The sequence below is a fragment of the Anabrus simplex genome, chromosome 2 (genome assembly GCF_040414725.1).
Source record: "Anabrus simplex isolate iqAnaSimp1 chromosome 2, ASM4041472v1, whole genome shotgun sequence".
NCBI lineage: Eukaryota > Metazoa > Arthropoda > Insecta > Orthoptera > Tettigoniidae > Anabrus > Anabrus simplex.
The window spans coordinates 224862302-224878894 of NC_090266.1; the positions used below are offsets into that span (position 1 = coordinate 224862302).

The 16593-nt window shown below is 39.7% G+C and overlaps 1 protein-coding gene across 1 annotated transcript in view; it reads left to right on the forward strand.

Moving 5' to 3' along the window:
- Positions 1-16593, forward strand: part of LOC136863499 (discoidin domain-containing receptor 2) — a 770412-nt gene that overhangs the window by 148327 nt on the left and 605492 nt on the right. The window contains exon 4 of the mRNA XM_068225966.1: positions 13818-13997. Coding sequence (XP_068082067.1) covers positions 13818-13997 — 180 coding nt within the window. The remainder of the gene's footprint in view (positions 1-13817; positions 13998-16593) is intronic.

The following is a 16593-nucleotide window of genomic DNA, read 5'->3' on the forward strand; positions in this document are numbered from 1 at the left end:
ACTAATTTCTAAGTTTATAAAATCTGGAAAGTACACTTCCTTTGGACAACCAGTGAATTTTTTTTTTTTTTTTTGCTAGGGGCTTTACGTCGCACCGACACAGTTAGGTCTTATGGCGACGACCAGTGAATTTAGATGGGACCAGAGTTTCATGAACAGCTCCTGCTTCCTGTCACATTACTTTGAGAAGTCTAGTTTTTAGAGCTCTACTTTTAATGTAATTAACCATTTAAACAACCGATCTCATTACGTTCCTTAGATCTGAAAGAATGTTTTTTGCCACAAAATCTTCGTGATGTAAACAAAAACCAGTGTGTGGATCCAATGTGCGAATAATCTGCTTCAACCTTGAAGTAAAACCTCTCATTCGACCAGTTATTGCTGGGGCTCCATCAGTGCACACTGAAATAAAATTGTTCCAGAGGCAATTCCTTGCAGGATAGGAACTGTTCAGTAAGTGAATCTTCGTTTAAAAATATTATGTAACTCATTAATTGACATTTTTTACTTACGGCTGTTAATTCATCCAGTTAAAGTGCACATTTGTACCATCATGTAATTTTTCCACTACTTTGTTAATATCAGCTGACATGTATTCTTTATGGCGAGCAATTGTATCGTTTGACGAAGGTACTTTTGATATCTCCCTCTCGGCAGCCTCTCAAACATGGAGTAACCATTACTTTACAAGCAGGTAAAATCATAGTTTCTGCTGCTGTATGTGACTGCATATTCCTGGCAATAATGCCTGCTACTTTATAGCTAGCTAGTAGCGCTTTCTGAACTTGTCATTATTTTATTCATTGCCCCTCTTTCTTTGATATGAGAAGAGAGTAAACGATTTAAATAAGCTTTATATTTATGTTCTATGTGACTCTGTTTCGTTTTCAAGTGTCTAATTTTCTTAGAACTATAGACTCATTGCATAATTTTTCGCCACATACAACACACTCAGGAATTTTACGATTTACAGTTCTAGTAAATGCAAATCGGAAGCGTAAATAAGAATCCTGATACCTGCGCACAGCACCTGACGATGCGGAAGTAGCTTCTCACTGACACTTGATCCGGGTGATTCACTTGTCCTATTTTCACTCTGAGGTTCTTCACTGCTGTTTAATCGTTGGCGTTTCATTAAAAACGTCTCCATATTACAACACAATATCTGTATACTTACTTCAGTTTTATAATAACACCAAGTATTGCGACTTATTCACCAATCAATTGCACTACATGTAAACATCACCCCGAATCCAACTGAAGTACTGAACTGACTGTAGCTGACCACTGATTGGTTTATATATGTTCCACTCGGGTGCGGGAGCAACAGACATATTTCTCTACTAACGTTCTCGTTATTCTTATACCATCCGCGACGGTTTTCATTCTTTCGGAACAGCTCTGTAGCCTTCGAAATTCCTCTAAAGCCGGCACAGTAACTTGTACGTTGGGGTGTGCCGCTATACTCAGCGTAGCGAAACAGTGTGCTTCGAACGAAAAAAGAAATGAAGGTAATGATCTACAGAAGTCCGACTTCATTTCCTCCCTTCTAGTGAGACCTTGTCTACAGTTGTCCATAGTCGGACCTCTCTAGATCATTACCTTCATTTCTTTTCCGTCCCTTCCATTGAGAGACTGTCTGAGGTGCATTTCTGCAAACACCAGTTTATTTCCTCTTTTTATATTCCTTATGCGTAAACTAGATGTGAGAGTAGAGCACAGTCAGCCTGAGCGATCTTTCACAGCTAGTCGTTTGTCCTACGTATACTTCCTATACCCTCTTGGAAGGATTGTAAGATTGGCAGAAGATGTACAGGCAGCTCACCTCCAATTTGGTGGGGGAGGAGGGGTAGGGCCTGAAAAGGGCTGCGCTACCACAGAACGAGGATAGGAATTCACTTTTAGCAAAATTTTGCAAACTTTGTGCCCGGAAGACTTGAGAGTGAGGAGACGACCTGTTCTTATAAGCGGTATATTCTGAGCTGTTAGTAGAGAGACAGAGCGGAATTAAACAAACAGGCGAAAACAGCTGCAATCACATTTTTGGAATATGCAAATTCATAATATGAAGATAAGTTTGGAATTCAAGAGAATGAATTGGGTCAAATATTCGTTTATACAATGATGAATTACAACAGGAATCGGAATAATTTAACAAGGGAAATAATCGGTACATTTCCAACTTCCTTGAAATCATTACTTTATGTAAAGAGTAGGCAAACAAGTGATAGGCAGTCTGCCTCCTAGATGACAGCCCTAAATGGAGGTCTGTCAAAATTTATTGATTGATTGATATTAATGTAGGAACAATCATAAAATGAATGTTGGAATTCAAGAGGACAAATCGAGTCAAATACTCGTTTATAGGGATAGGAATCGGGGACTGAAATAATTTATAAAGGGCGGTGTTTGATAAATTTCCATATTTTTGAAATCATTTAAGGAAAGACTACGTAAACAACTGATAAGGAATCAGCCAATTCTTAATGCAAATATATATCCTTCGTTACGGAAATTATCTGCTTGTCAGGTTCATACCTTGGTCTACCCCTACCGTTCTTACCTACTACTCTTCCATCAAAAACCAACTAAATATAGCCTCGGTGTCTTTAATATGTATACTATAATTATAATTCAATGCCTTATTCTCGTCAAATTGAGCCTAATCCATCTACTGTCATTTATTCCATTCAGTGTTTCTTTATTCATGATTCGATCCACCCACATCACCTTCAGCATACTTTTGTAAAACCGCATTTCAAAAGCTTTTATTGCCTTTCTTTCTTAGCTAGTTATCGTCCATGTTTCACGTTCATACAATGCTACGCTCCAGACGAAACACTTCAAAAACATCCTTCCAAGTCCTATGTAGAGTGTCTGAAAATTAGTTACGGAAAATTTATGGGCATAGTAAACTCAATAATGTAAGAGATGATCCGTCATCCATTTTTCATTAACCTGATAGGTTGATCGCCGGCCGTAACTGGTTCATATCTCATATGTCCTGCGACGTAGTTCCCTAAACTCGCATCTGAATGTTAGCGGTGAAGTGTGTTAATATTAGCATTCAAAATTCCCAAAGAAAATGCATTGGGGTACACAGAAATAGTCAGAATATCGACTAGGGGACGGAGTACAGACATGAGCGCGTGACTAAGCAATACAGAAGTGTGCATTGCATGACTCAACACATGTAGGGCAGGGGAGTAGACAAGCGGGACATCGCGAAAGAGAAATTTAAGGCATCATTTCCTGTAAGATTTCGCGTTTGTACCGAGTGCTGCGTGAAACACACTACAAGAATTTCATTTTTAAATGAATGTTCACATTACGCACGATACATAATCAATTATCATAAATCAATTATCACTAAAAATAACGTAAAGGAGATGTTTGACATTAATAGTGGTGTGCATTTCTTATTAACACCCATCAAAACGCAACAACAATGTACCAATCTACTTTGGACTTAGTTTTGTTAGCCTATATCCTAGGATACTCTGTTCTTTAATACCTGTCAATACTAAGGAGGTGCTTGCAATGTTTACTTTTATTACATAAGATATGTTACGTGGATATATGATTTCAGTAATGATTTTGTAGTGTGGCACACTTTGACATGCACGAAATATACTGTGTTAATCGATATGCTTCATAAAACAAATGCAGTGTGCTCACTAGAAATCAGGAGGAGCTTTACTGCTAGGATTCCAGTTTTGTACTCCAGTCGGCTCAGGATACCTTAGCGCAGGATAATCAGAATAAATACGCTATATTATCCAGGCATGGTAATCAGTGATACGCCGCCATCACTAGCAATGACTGAACTTAAATTTCTTTGTCGATTTTCCGGTGAGCATTCACTAGGTGGAAATAAAGATCGCTAGAGATCGACTTTTGTTCTAGAACACAATGTCCTCTTACAATTCCCGTAACTTACTTTCACACATTTCTTTTCTTATAAAAGGAACTTCCTTGCTTGTGCTCGTCTGCATTTTATGTCATCATTAATTCTGCTATCGTTAGTTATTTTAATCAACAAGAAAAACATCAATCTACTTCCTTTAAGATTTCACTTCATAACCTAATATTTCCTGCCTCATCTGACTTAATTCGACTGCCCCACATTACTTTTGTTTTGGATTTATTTTCATCTTGTAGTTCTTCTGCAAGATTCTGTCCATACTATGCAACGAGCTGTCCAGATCTTCTGCAGACTCAGATAAAAATATCATCGGAATATCTCAGAGTTTCACCTTTTAATTCCATCCTATAATATGAACGTAAATTCAGGATTGCTTCACGTGCTCCTACATTTCTTCTGAAAACAAACTGATCTTCTCCCAACTCAGTTTAAACTTGCCTTTCCATTATTCTATAAATAATACGTGTTAAAAATGTGCAAGCATAAGATATTAAACTACGGTGCGGTGGTTTTCACTTTTGTCACCGCCTGCTTTCTTGGTACCTAATAGGTATAACAAACTCGAATGGTACTTCTATTGTATTATACAACTCACACACTAAATGATATACATTCGCCATGCCAGTCAGGCAGTCGGTAATTCTGAGGATATGTCATCACTTCCAGGTGCCTTGTTTCTATTTGGGTCTCTCAAATTCGTGTCGAATTCTGACTTCGAAATTGGGTCTCCCATTCCTTTAATATCAACAGCCTCTTCTTGTTCCATAACTTTATCATCTACTTCGTTCCCATAATACGAACTGTTGGATATATTCCTGCCATTTTTCTACCTTGTATTCCTTTTTCTAGAAGTGATTATCAACTTAGCTCTTATTATTCATACACCTAGTTTTTCTTTCTCCAAACGTTTCCTTGATTTTTCCTGCATGCTTCATCTATCTTTCCTACGATCATCCAACCATCAGCATTTTTACACTTCTCTTTCAGACATTCTTCCTTAGCTGTCCTGCATTCTATTTTTCAGTCTCCTGTATTCTTTTCTGCACTTTTCATATTTTGCATTCTTGTACTTTCGCCGTTCGACAATCAGGTCTAGTATCATCTGAGTTTTCCACAGATTCTCACTTGATCTTTCTCTTCTTGTTGACCTTTCTTTAGCAGCCCCACTGTTCTCATTCTTCACGACATGTCCATTATACATTTATTGTGTTTCCTTCAGCCTTTACATTTCTCCTTGCACAATATGTACCTTAAAATAATTCCGCAGACTCTTTTCTTTCAACTCATCTAGAACCCACCTTGACGCATTCCCACTTTTTAATTAATTTCTTCAAGTTCCGATGGTATTTCATGGCCAACAGGTTGTGGTGCATACTACTACTACTACCATTTCTAATAATAATAATAATAATAATAATAATAATAATAATAATAATAATAATAATAATAATAATAATCATAATAATAATAATCATAATAATACTTCAGAGAATACATTTTATCCTCCTAGTTGCTCGTAACAAAACAGTTCTCAAGCTTGTATTGTGGTGAATTAGGACAACATTTCGGAAATAAATTCGTCACGTGTAGGAAAGGAACGTTCGTTACATTGGCATGCGTTCTGGAACTTATACCGTCTGAGTTACCGTATGTTCAGTGTATGTCAACATCTTAATTTGGTGGATTTGAATCTGAGACACTGAAGTGTCGGAATAAAAGTTAACTCGCGTCCTCTTCAGGCACTTCCCTAAGGAAGATATACTGTAAAATATTTTAACCACATAGCAGCCCTCAGACCTGTATTAGTTAAATCACTGGCGGTACCGGGATTCAAACCCAGCCCTCTGAGGACGGCAGCTACAGAGTTAACATTTAAGCTACGGAGGTGAACATTGTAACTAGCGTGTTACTTAATTGAACGATGTTGTCAGAGCCTTCTGAATTGAATTATTACCTTATCAGAATATATACTTCTTGTCGAGTCTATTAGAACGCATTTCTTTTTTTTCTTCCTTTTGTTTGGGTTTAGCATCGCCGTAACATATGGAAGGTTTTCGGCATTGCTGAGATAGAAAAGGTTAGGATTGTGAAAGAAGCGCTGTGGTTTTAATTAAAATAGCATTTGCCTGGTGTAAAAATGTTAAGCCACAAGAAGCCATCTTCTGGACTGCCGACTATAGGTTTCTAAACAACTCTCAAATTCAAGCTCACATGTGCGTGAGCAAGTTCGGGCAGCCAACTCGTCCGGTGGAACGAACTGAGGACCCTGAATTTGACGACGTTAGACGTTGTTTATGGCACAATTATAATTGTTTAATATTTCATTTAGGATAAACTCAACAGAGTGTTCATTATTCCAACAAATAACAGTATTTGAATACACTGAGATTATTTTTATCATAAATTAAGCATCACACCACTGCACTGATAAAATCTAATTCTTACCGAGGAAGTGGCTGTGCGGTTTTGAGCGGCTCGAACGGTTGTGGCGTTGGCCTTCTGACACCAACATGGCAGGTGGCAGATTGTAAACAAAAAATATGTTTTTTGTCCTTCATAAAAGAAGCCCATTTCTAAAATTTTATCCGTAATATTTGTGACGATATGTATAAGCATATTGTAGGCTAATTCTGATTCAGAAGACTCACATAAGTTAATATTCCACCATTAGTTCCCGGCCAAAAGAATTATTTATCTGAATTGAAGTAAAATCTTCTACGCCGAAGAGCTGTCATCAAAGAAACGCCTTCCAGATATTTGGCATGAACTTCCGGTCGTCATCGTGTGTTGGAACCAATTAGAAGACACATGCATATACAGTCTTAAACACCCCATTATTTCCAACGAGCGACGTAGTTGCAATTTTGATACCGCTAAAAATAATACAACCAAATTCTGACACATCCTTGGAAAAGTCAGCTGCATTTGAATCATGCAAAGGAGTTTCTGTGACCAGAGCTTCACAGTCCAGATCCCCTGGTACTTTTAACTTGGGAGCGTGGGTAGGCCACTACGTTGCTCTTTGCTGAGTCCTGGCATTGCTGCCACCTACTTATGCTAGGCTTCGCACATCCGTCCATCCTGTCCGATATTTCTTGGTTAAGTCTTTTTATTTCATGAATCCGATGGTATTATAGCATTCGGTGCCTACGAAGACTTTCATTTTCATGCCCTTCGTGGATCCCGTCTTTTTTGGCTGATATATAAATTTTTCGAAGTGTCGTATCCCTTCAATTTTTCCCTATGATTAGTGTTATAGAAGATTGTTGTCCAGATGTACTTTCTATTAACACAACAATCATCACCACCACCACCACCAAGACAATATCACAGTCCAGAATATATATTTCCATTATCACCAATTGTTTCATTCATTCACCGACTTTTTATGCGGCAAGTGGAAAATACATTAAGTGTGAAAATGGGACAAATTTGGGGTAAATTATGAAAAGCGGCAATTCCTCATAATTATACAACATTAATTCAAATGCAATCACTTAATATTGTGAATCTCCTTGATTATGGACACTTACAGTTATGAATTCTCATAAACTAATTTTGAATACCACCGAGCTCGATAGCTGCAGTCGCTTAAGTGCGGCCAGTATCCAGTAATCGGGAGATAGTGCGTTCGAGCCCCACTGTCGGCAGCCCTGAAGATGGTTTTCCGTGGTTTCCCATTTTCACGCCAGGCAAATTCTGGGGCTGTACCTCAATTAAGGCCATGGCCGCTTCCTTCCCATTCCTAAGCCTTTCCTATCCCATCGTCGCCATAAGACATATTTGTGTCGGTGCGACGTAAAGCAAATAGAAAAGAAAATGAATACCAATTCACAAAATTCTAAACTGAAACCATGAAAGAAAGAACTAGAGCTAGAATTAATGTAATATGAATGTTTGGTTGTCAGTCCTCTAACTCTCAAATTTAGTAAAGCTAGAAGTAACAGACATGAAAGTAGCGAGAATGATTGCTAGTACACAGAGCTGAGAATACGGCAGGAGGCTACTCGGAGTGAGGAAATAAAGGCTAGGTTAAGAATGAACTCGATTGGTGAAACTGTACTCAAAAATCGGCTTCAGCGTAGGGTCATGTGAGGCGAATGGAGGAGGATAGGTTACCTAGGAGAATAATGGACTCCGTTATGGAGGGTAAGAGAAGTTGAGGGAGACCAAGACGAAGATATTTCGACAGAGTTGCTAAAGACTTATAGATAAGAGATATAGAACTACCCGAGGTCACATAACTAGTTACAAATAGAGGATTCCTGCTACAATTAGTAAATTCACACAGGCATGCAGACTGAACGTGTAGGTAAATCGAATTAGTCAAGCTCATGTTCTTGCCGAAAACACTTTTCATCAGTAAGAAAGTAACAATAACTTGTAGTTCACATGGCGAATTTGAGTATTAGGAATAATCCTCAGTCGTTCTTTGAATTTAAAATACAGATAAGGAGGCTCTTAATTCTCAAATAAGTGTTGCAGGAAATCCCCAGATTTACAAAACCAAATGTATAGAATCAATATAGTAAAGGAGCACGAAGTGACATTTTTATTCAGAACAATTAACATATGTAGGCCTACAATGATACATACATACATACATACATAAATACATAAATACATACATACATACATACATACATACATACATACTGCACCCGCCCCCTCCCTAAAATGCACCGGCATGGAATCTACAGAGTCGCACCTGGGTCAAGAAAAATTAAATAAACAGGCGCTGAACTGAAGTAATCTTAAAGGCGTAAATGGGAGGAGAAGCGGGGCATACTTAACTAAAATGAGAACACATCCGAATTAAAAATTTTAACTCACAATCCGGTTTATTCAACCTTGATGATGGGAAATGGCGCATTACAATACACTAATGAATTACATTAAAATTTATAAATGTTTGTTGTGAATTATTATGTGGACATCTGTCCATTATGCTTGATAGAAATGACTACGATTTCGCGAAGCGATGTATCGTGACATGAAGCGAATGGAAAATCTTACCATAATACTGAGGCTATATTATCACTAACACATAAAACTAACATGCACCCGACAACGTGTCTGAGCAATCCCTACTCTAATGAAAACCTAATTTTCCCAATGAAATGACGTAAAAGTAAAATGCACTCATATGAAACAACGCCTGGGTTCGAACCGACCCTCGCTATTATAGACATCGCCAGGCTGATGGACAGAACCACCACTGACCTTATTTACAACAACACATGATATAAAGAACACATAAAATCATACATGATATGCAACAAAATACGTAAGGAACTTTGATCTTCCTTCGAAACGCCGTAAACCTCCGATGTCTACGTTGAGCATCGAACTGACAACCTCTTGCGATGAAGACGGGGTCCTGTAATCCCTATCTATATTATACTCGAACAATTAACCATTATTCACTGGCAAACATTAGCATTATCGGCCGGGCCACTTGTTAATAAATATACTACACTGGCGTGTTGATTAAATCACATATTTAGTCGTCAAACAGGCCTCTTTCTCTTCACTTTAAAAGCCCTCCTTTTCATTGGGACACGCACAAAAAAAAAACACGACCGGTGGCAGGGGCAGACGAAATGCTTCCTCCTCCACATGCGGTCAACAGCCCCGCCATTAACAGGCGTAACATTCCCTTTCATAAGGATACAAGGCCACTCCACTCGGAAGTACGTCTACAATAAACTGAGGTCTCAAACACTCGCGCAAATCACCTCGAATTCAACACATATTTTCCCAACAGTATCACGTCACTTTCACAACGCGGCTCCGGTATTACAATGCTAATATTTGCCCCATTATTATTATTATTATTATTATTATTATTGTTATTATTATTCCTGCCGTTCTACATAACTTACCCGCTACATTAATCATACCTGGTCATCGTGCGGAATCTATCCAGCAATTACGACACAAATACGTGCTCGCACGGCATTTAACATCTGATTACTGACTGATAATTAATCGATGATCAGCACTTGGTTACTTTATCGTCACACGGCAATACCTTAATTAATTAATTAATTAATTAATTATTATTCACACGGATTGATATTTGACACTCGCACTATGATCACATCCTGGTAAGCTTAATCACATGATCAATTTAAATCATAACGCTCCCTATCTAAGTATTTCAAAGGGGGGGTTGGCTGTCAGTTCGGCCGCTGAGACTCGTAGTTACGTGCCTTACACACTATAGTACTTACCGTCTTTACTTGCCATGCACTTATCAAAATAATAATTACTCTAATTAATAACTACTCTCACTGCACTCCCCTAAACTCATTACTCCTGGTCTTCTGACGCAAATAATCAAACAAAATCTCCCAAGAAAGAAATAATTGAATAAATCTCTACCACATGCAAAACTAAAGTATTATATTCCCTAAATTATTTACAATCAATTACTCAGACCTGTCGTCGGTTTCCTAAACTAAGAATTAACAACTACGCGCCCATTTCGGCGCTCTATTTCAACTGGACTACATCTTTAATCTTTTATAGAGTCAGCTTACGATAAACACTTCCCATCCCCTCTAGGCATGCCAGATATTAAAAATTAGTACTCATCTCTATCACATGATGACACCTTCGTCAGCTCAGGAGGTCCATCCTGGGCTTACTCCTGGTCCATGGGCACCGCAGTGATTACTTGCATTTCCATACCACCTTGAAGTTGAGGGTCCATGGTTCGTTCCTGGTGGAGCCGCTGGCAGTTAGTCCTGCACACACACAACGTCACTGTTTAATTCCACACTCCAGTTAACAGCGTTCAATGTGAACGTCCGGTCATGATCTCGGATACGACTACTTAGTCCGCGGTTCAGTACCGAATCCCGTCTATCTCTCAGCCACTATTCAGTCTACTGCTCCGTAAGATTATTATGCTATAGTAATGATAATAATATTACTTTACACATCACGGTTTATAAAAAGTTAACACTGATGTCACGGAGACCAAAACTATACATTATTTATCCGAATTCTATTATTTCACTTGAAATGGGAGTTAACTTCACTTGAACAAAGAACTAACGAGGGCTTAACCAAGCATAGCTTCGCCGTCGATGAGCCGCGAGTCCCGAGTGACGCTCGTCCCTTACTGCAGTGGTTTTTACAAGGGAGCGATACCCTTTCCACTGATTTGCGTATTGCCTATTCACGGCATACTCGAGGTGTAATAGTACGGCTAATCGGTGACCAATATTTAGTTGATGCGATTAAGACATAACCACTCAATTATCCGTCGGTGGACCTCCTTCAGTTAATTAAAATCTGTCCGGCTTCCCCTACCACGCGGGGTGAATTCCCTCCGTCCAGGACGTGTCATGAGAATAAACAGATGGCCCCAGAACTTTTCCACGCGGAAACAACACAGTATTCTTTCTTCTTCTGAAAGTTATCAAGAAAGGGGACATTAGACACTCTAAATAAATGTCCCAGTGACATTTATCCCTTTTGAATCGGGAGACGACTCCGTAATTCGAGTTTCTTTAATTTTCTAGATCGTTGGTAATTAAGTTCGCTAGTCCGAATCCAAGATGGCTCCTATTTTTCGTTTCGAAAAAGTTGCTTTCCCCTCATTCTGTGAGTCTTGAGGAGGGATGTCTTCTCTCGAGTGATGTCACGGGGAATCCCCATTCATAACCCCTCCCGGGTCTAGATGAACTTGCGTTCCGCTGCGAGCCCACGCTGCACAAAGGATAATATGGTGCAAACAAAGAAATCTCGTAAACTAACTTTCAAAGACTCAATTTATCTATCTTAATGATATGAATATTGATTAGTTTCGGTATTACCTCTATTAATGATATGAATATTAATCAATTTCAGCATTGTTTTCCTTAAATGGCATTGCTTGCGTAATTACGAAGATCGATATGAACCAAAGGTCCTTGGATCATGCCCCTGTCGGGTTCAATACATACATACATACATACATACATACATAAATATATGTATATTCATTAGAGTCTCTTGTGCTTTTCAGCCTCCGCGACAGTTAACTTCCAACTACCTTTTTTGCCGTGTTTAGGTATACACAACTTACCTTCCAATCATTAAAATCTGAGTTGGAACATCATAACATTTGCTTCTGTTATCATCCGTTTCTGAATTAGTTTTTCCTAGGTAACTTATCCTCCTTCATTCGCCTCATACGTCCTCACCACCAATGTCGGTTCATGTGATCAGTTTTACTCATCGCATTCAGTCCTAACTTAGAGTTTATCTCCTCTTCGCGAGTGGCCTCCTGCAATTTCTCCCATCAGCTTGTGCCAGCAATAATACCACATGGCATTACGTATTTGTGTATTCCGTACACATCTTCTTAAAGCATATATTGAGGACACATTGGCTTGGGTCTCACCATGATATTCATATGTTATACACTGACTGACAGAGCAAATGCAACACCAAGAAGGTGTGGTCAGAACTTTATGCCAATTGCAGGGTAGACTGACGTCACTGAGGTATGCTCATGATGTGAAATGCGCCGCTGTGCTGCGCACGTAGCGAACGATAAATGGGACACGGCGTTGGCGAATGGCCCAATTCGTACCGTGATTTCTCAGCCGACAGTCATTGTAGAACGTGTTGTCGTGTGCCACAGGACACGTGTATAGCTAAGAATGCCAGGCCGCCGTCAACGGAGGCATTTCCAGCAGACAGACGACTTTACGAGGGGTATGGTGATCGGGCTGAGAAGGGCAGGTTGGTCGCTTCGTCAAATCGCAGCCGATACCCTTAGGGATGTGTCCACAGTGCAGCGCCTGTGGCGAAGATGGTTGGCGCAGGGACATGTGGCACGTGCGAGGGGTCCAGGCGCAGCCCGAGTGACGTCAGCACGCGAGGATCGGCGCATCCGCCGCCAAGCGGTGGCAGCCCCGCACGCCACGTCAACCGCCATTCTTCAGCATGTGCAAGACACCCTGGCTGTTCCAATATCGACCAGAACAATTTCCCGTCGATTGGTTGAAGGAGGCCTGCACTCCCGGCGTCCGCTCAGAAGACTACCATTGACTCCACAGCATAGACGTGCACGCCTGGCATGGTGCCGGGCTAGAGCGACTTGGATGAGGGAATGGCGGAACGTCGTGTTCTCCGATGAGTCACGCTTCTGTTCTGTCAGTGATAGTCACCGCAGACGAGTGTGGCTTCGGCGTGGAGAAAGGTCAAATCCGGCAGTAACTGTGGAGCGCCCTACCGCTAGACAACGCGGCATCGTGGTTTGGGGCGCTATTGCGTATGATTCCACGTCACCTCTAGTGCGTATTCAAAGCACGTTAAATGCCCACTGCTACGTGCAGCATGTGCTGCGGCCGGTGGCACTCCCGTACCTTCAGGGGCTGCCCAATGCTCTGTTTCAGCAGGATAATGCCCGCCCACACACTGCTCGCATCTCCCAACAGGGTCTACGAGGTGTACAGATGCTTCCGTGGCCAGCGTACTCTCCGGATCTCTCACCAATCGAACACGTGTGGGATCTCATTGGACGCCGTTTGCAAACTCTGCCCCAGCCTCGTACGGACGACCAACTGTGGCAAATGGTTGACAGAGAATGGAGAACCATTCCTCAGGACACCATCCGCACTCTTATTGACTCTGCACCTCGACGTGTTTCTGCGTGCATCGCCGCTCGCGGTGGTCCTACACCCTACTGAGTCGATGCCGTGCGCATTGTGTAACCTGCATATCGGTTTGAAATAAACATCAATTATTCGTCCGTGCCGTCTTTTTTTTTCCCAACTTTCATCCCTTTCGAACCACTCCTCCTTGGTGTTGCATTTGCTCTGTCAGTCAGTGTAAATTAAAGAAAATGTATGTGCTAGTTCAATAATCTACATTCTTTTTCTATCCACAGAAAATGGAATCAGCTACTCAGCCCCTAAAGGTGAGACGTATGGGGCCGACATCAGTCTTGAAGATCTTAGTTATGACGGCGTTCTTGACGGAGGCCAGATGACAGGGGGCCTGGGACAACTCATGGATGGATTGTACGGGGCTGATGACTTCCTACCAGACGTGAAGGGAAAGGCTCCAGGTAAGAACATACATTTTTATTCTTTACTTGAAGGATGTTACTTTATCGTACAGTAGAAACCAACCTAGAAATTGCCGAAATGCGCATTAAAAATGTATGTAGACCAAAAGTGGCGAGGACAAATTTATAGTACCTATGTTAGTGAGGGTATGAACATCATCTGGTCAATTTTTATGTCATTAATTGCTCAAGAGGAATTGCCGTTGAACATCCAATGAACTACATACCGTGGAATCACAATATTGTGCAGAAAGAATGAAAACTGATGGAATCTGTAAAATCGTGAATACAAATAGAGATTTGCGTGGATCATTGTTAAAAAATGAGAAAGTATAAGCATCACATTCATAACACAATGTTTATGAGCTTGTAGACCCTGAAACTCATTATGTTTCACTGGAAACTAGGTTCAGAAACTTGAAGTGTATGCCTAGGAACGTAGAAAAACATTCGAGTTTCAGCCCCACAAAACCACAACCTTAAAAACTGGGGAACGACTATTATCAACTTGATGTAAAACGTAAAATACCTTTGATGAAATGGAGCATTGTGTTTGCTATTCATACAAAAATTCCGTCTGCAATGTCACCTGAGTGAAGCATGATCATAAAAATGAGGAATAATGTTATTTACTGTCTCCGAAATATTTTTCTTTATCTCCTTTTTCTGTGCCTCCTTTTACAGTAGCCTCTCCCCTAGAATCGAATTAGGTATCCTATGACCACCATTAGCTATTCAATCATTCAACCCATTATAAATCCCCCTGCTCAACACATACCTGAATTCACTTTCTTACCATACCCTTCCATCAGAATATAACCCACTGCATATTTTTATTGCTACACATAACCTAAGATTCCTTTTATATATGAGCTTGATTCCCATATTCACTGAGAAAATGACACTCTGCGCCATTTAAGGAAGTTTCACTCACTACTCTGATGATAGAAAATTAATTTCCTCAGTTAAACACAGATATACTGGAGTGTTTATCTATGACCTCAGAAATAAAGAAACGTGTTTATTGGAGGCAGGGAAATACACGTTTATCATTATGATTAGGATATACACATGGTTATCTTTGTTTATAGTATTAAGCTTCTTGTAAATAATTCCAATAACCTAAATTCTGGATGTCTAGCCGTGCCATTAGTCCGTGTAGGTAATTGGAAATAATTAAGTTCATGTTCTTGCCGAAAACACTTTTCATTAGTAAGAAAGTAACATTAACTTGTAGTTCATATGGCAAATTTGAGTATTGGGGATAATTCTTCGTCGTTCTTTGAATTTAAAATACAGATAAGGAGGCTCTTAATTCTCAGATAAGTGTTTCAGGAAATCTCCGGAATTACAAAACGAAAAGTGTAGAATCAATTGATGATAATAATTGTGTTTTTATCTAAATTTGTCTGGCTTTTGCACTCAGTTACTATGAGAATGGTGATAATTACTGACATCGTGCCCAGTAATACCTTTCTGATGCTTAATCATCTAACAAACAATTTATTCTAAATAACAGAAAGTTTGACTGTTCTAAACTAACATCAGATATATAGTCAATGAGTGGCAAAAACAAGCAACAGATCCACCCACAGAAAATAAAACGTTAATGTACCAGACAATTTCACAGGGTAAGTTCATGAAATAATTTTGACTTTTCCCATACATGAACTCCATTCGTACCCTGTATGATGACTTACTCCTACTTATGGGTATTGAGTAACGTACATGCTATCTGAGATACGATGAATATTAGTTTTCTGCTCTGTGCAAGGTAGATCAACACTAGTGACACCCCTTCCCTTTTCTTTAAAGAGTAATATCATCTCCTATCTTCCTCTCTCTGTCTCTCTGTATCTTAGCCGAAGTGAGGGTAAAATATCAAGAACAAATGATAGCATGACAAATTCATTTTTCACAAGTCTCTTCCCTCCTTATTATATTAGATTTTTCATATATTCCCTCATGCAACGCGCTGTCTCATAATTTTGAATTTGTTCGCCAGAGGAACATATATTAGCTCTCTGAATTTCCATGGAAGAAAACAACTAAATAACCTCATCAATATGTGAACAGAGAAAGAGGGAGGTAAGAGAAAAGTAAGAGAAGAAAGTAACTGTACCAGACAATGAAAGTCAAAGAACGGCACGCCATGATGATGTTTCTTCCTAGTAATATTGAGGAAAGTATTTTGTCATTTTAACATTTAGGTGCCTAGCGCAGAATATCCCTAATATAAATTAAAATTTATTTGCACGCTTCTGGAGAGAATATTTAGAACTGATGAGAGTACTGCAAGAATGCCTTCGAGCAACTCAGTAACTATTTTACCATTTATAATAACATCTCGTCTTTCCGCCTAGAAAGTCCGCTGTGTAATATACTTCAGCTTAGAACACTGACATGAAAAGTTCTGCGTGATACATGTGCTGCGGGTCAGTATTTCTTCGAATAACATTACCACATAGTGGTATTTCGAGGTAAAATGACGATCTGTTGATGAGCCAGATGAAAATAATCCACGCCTCCATTACAGAACCGTACTCTTGAAATATACTCACAAAAATTATGCACCTATAAGTAGTGATGCATAGGC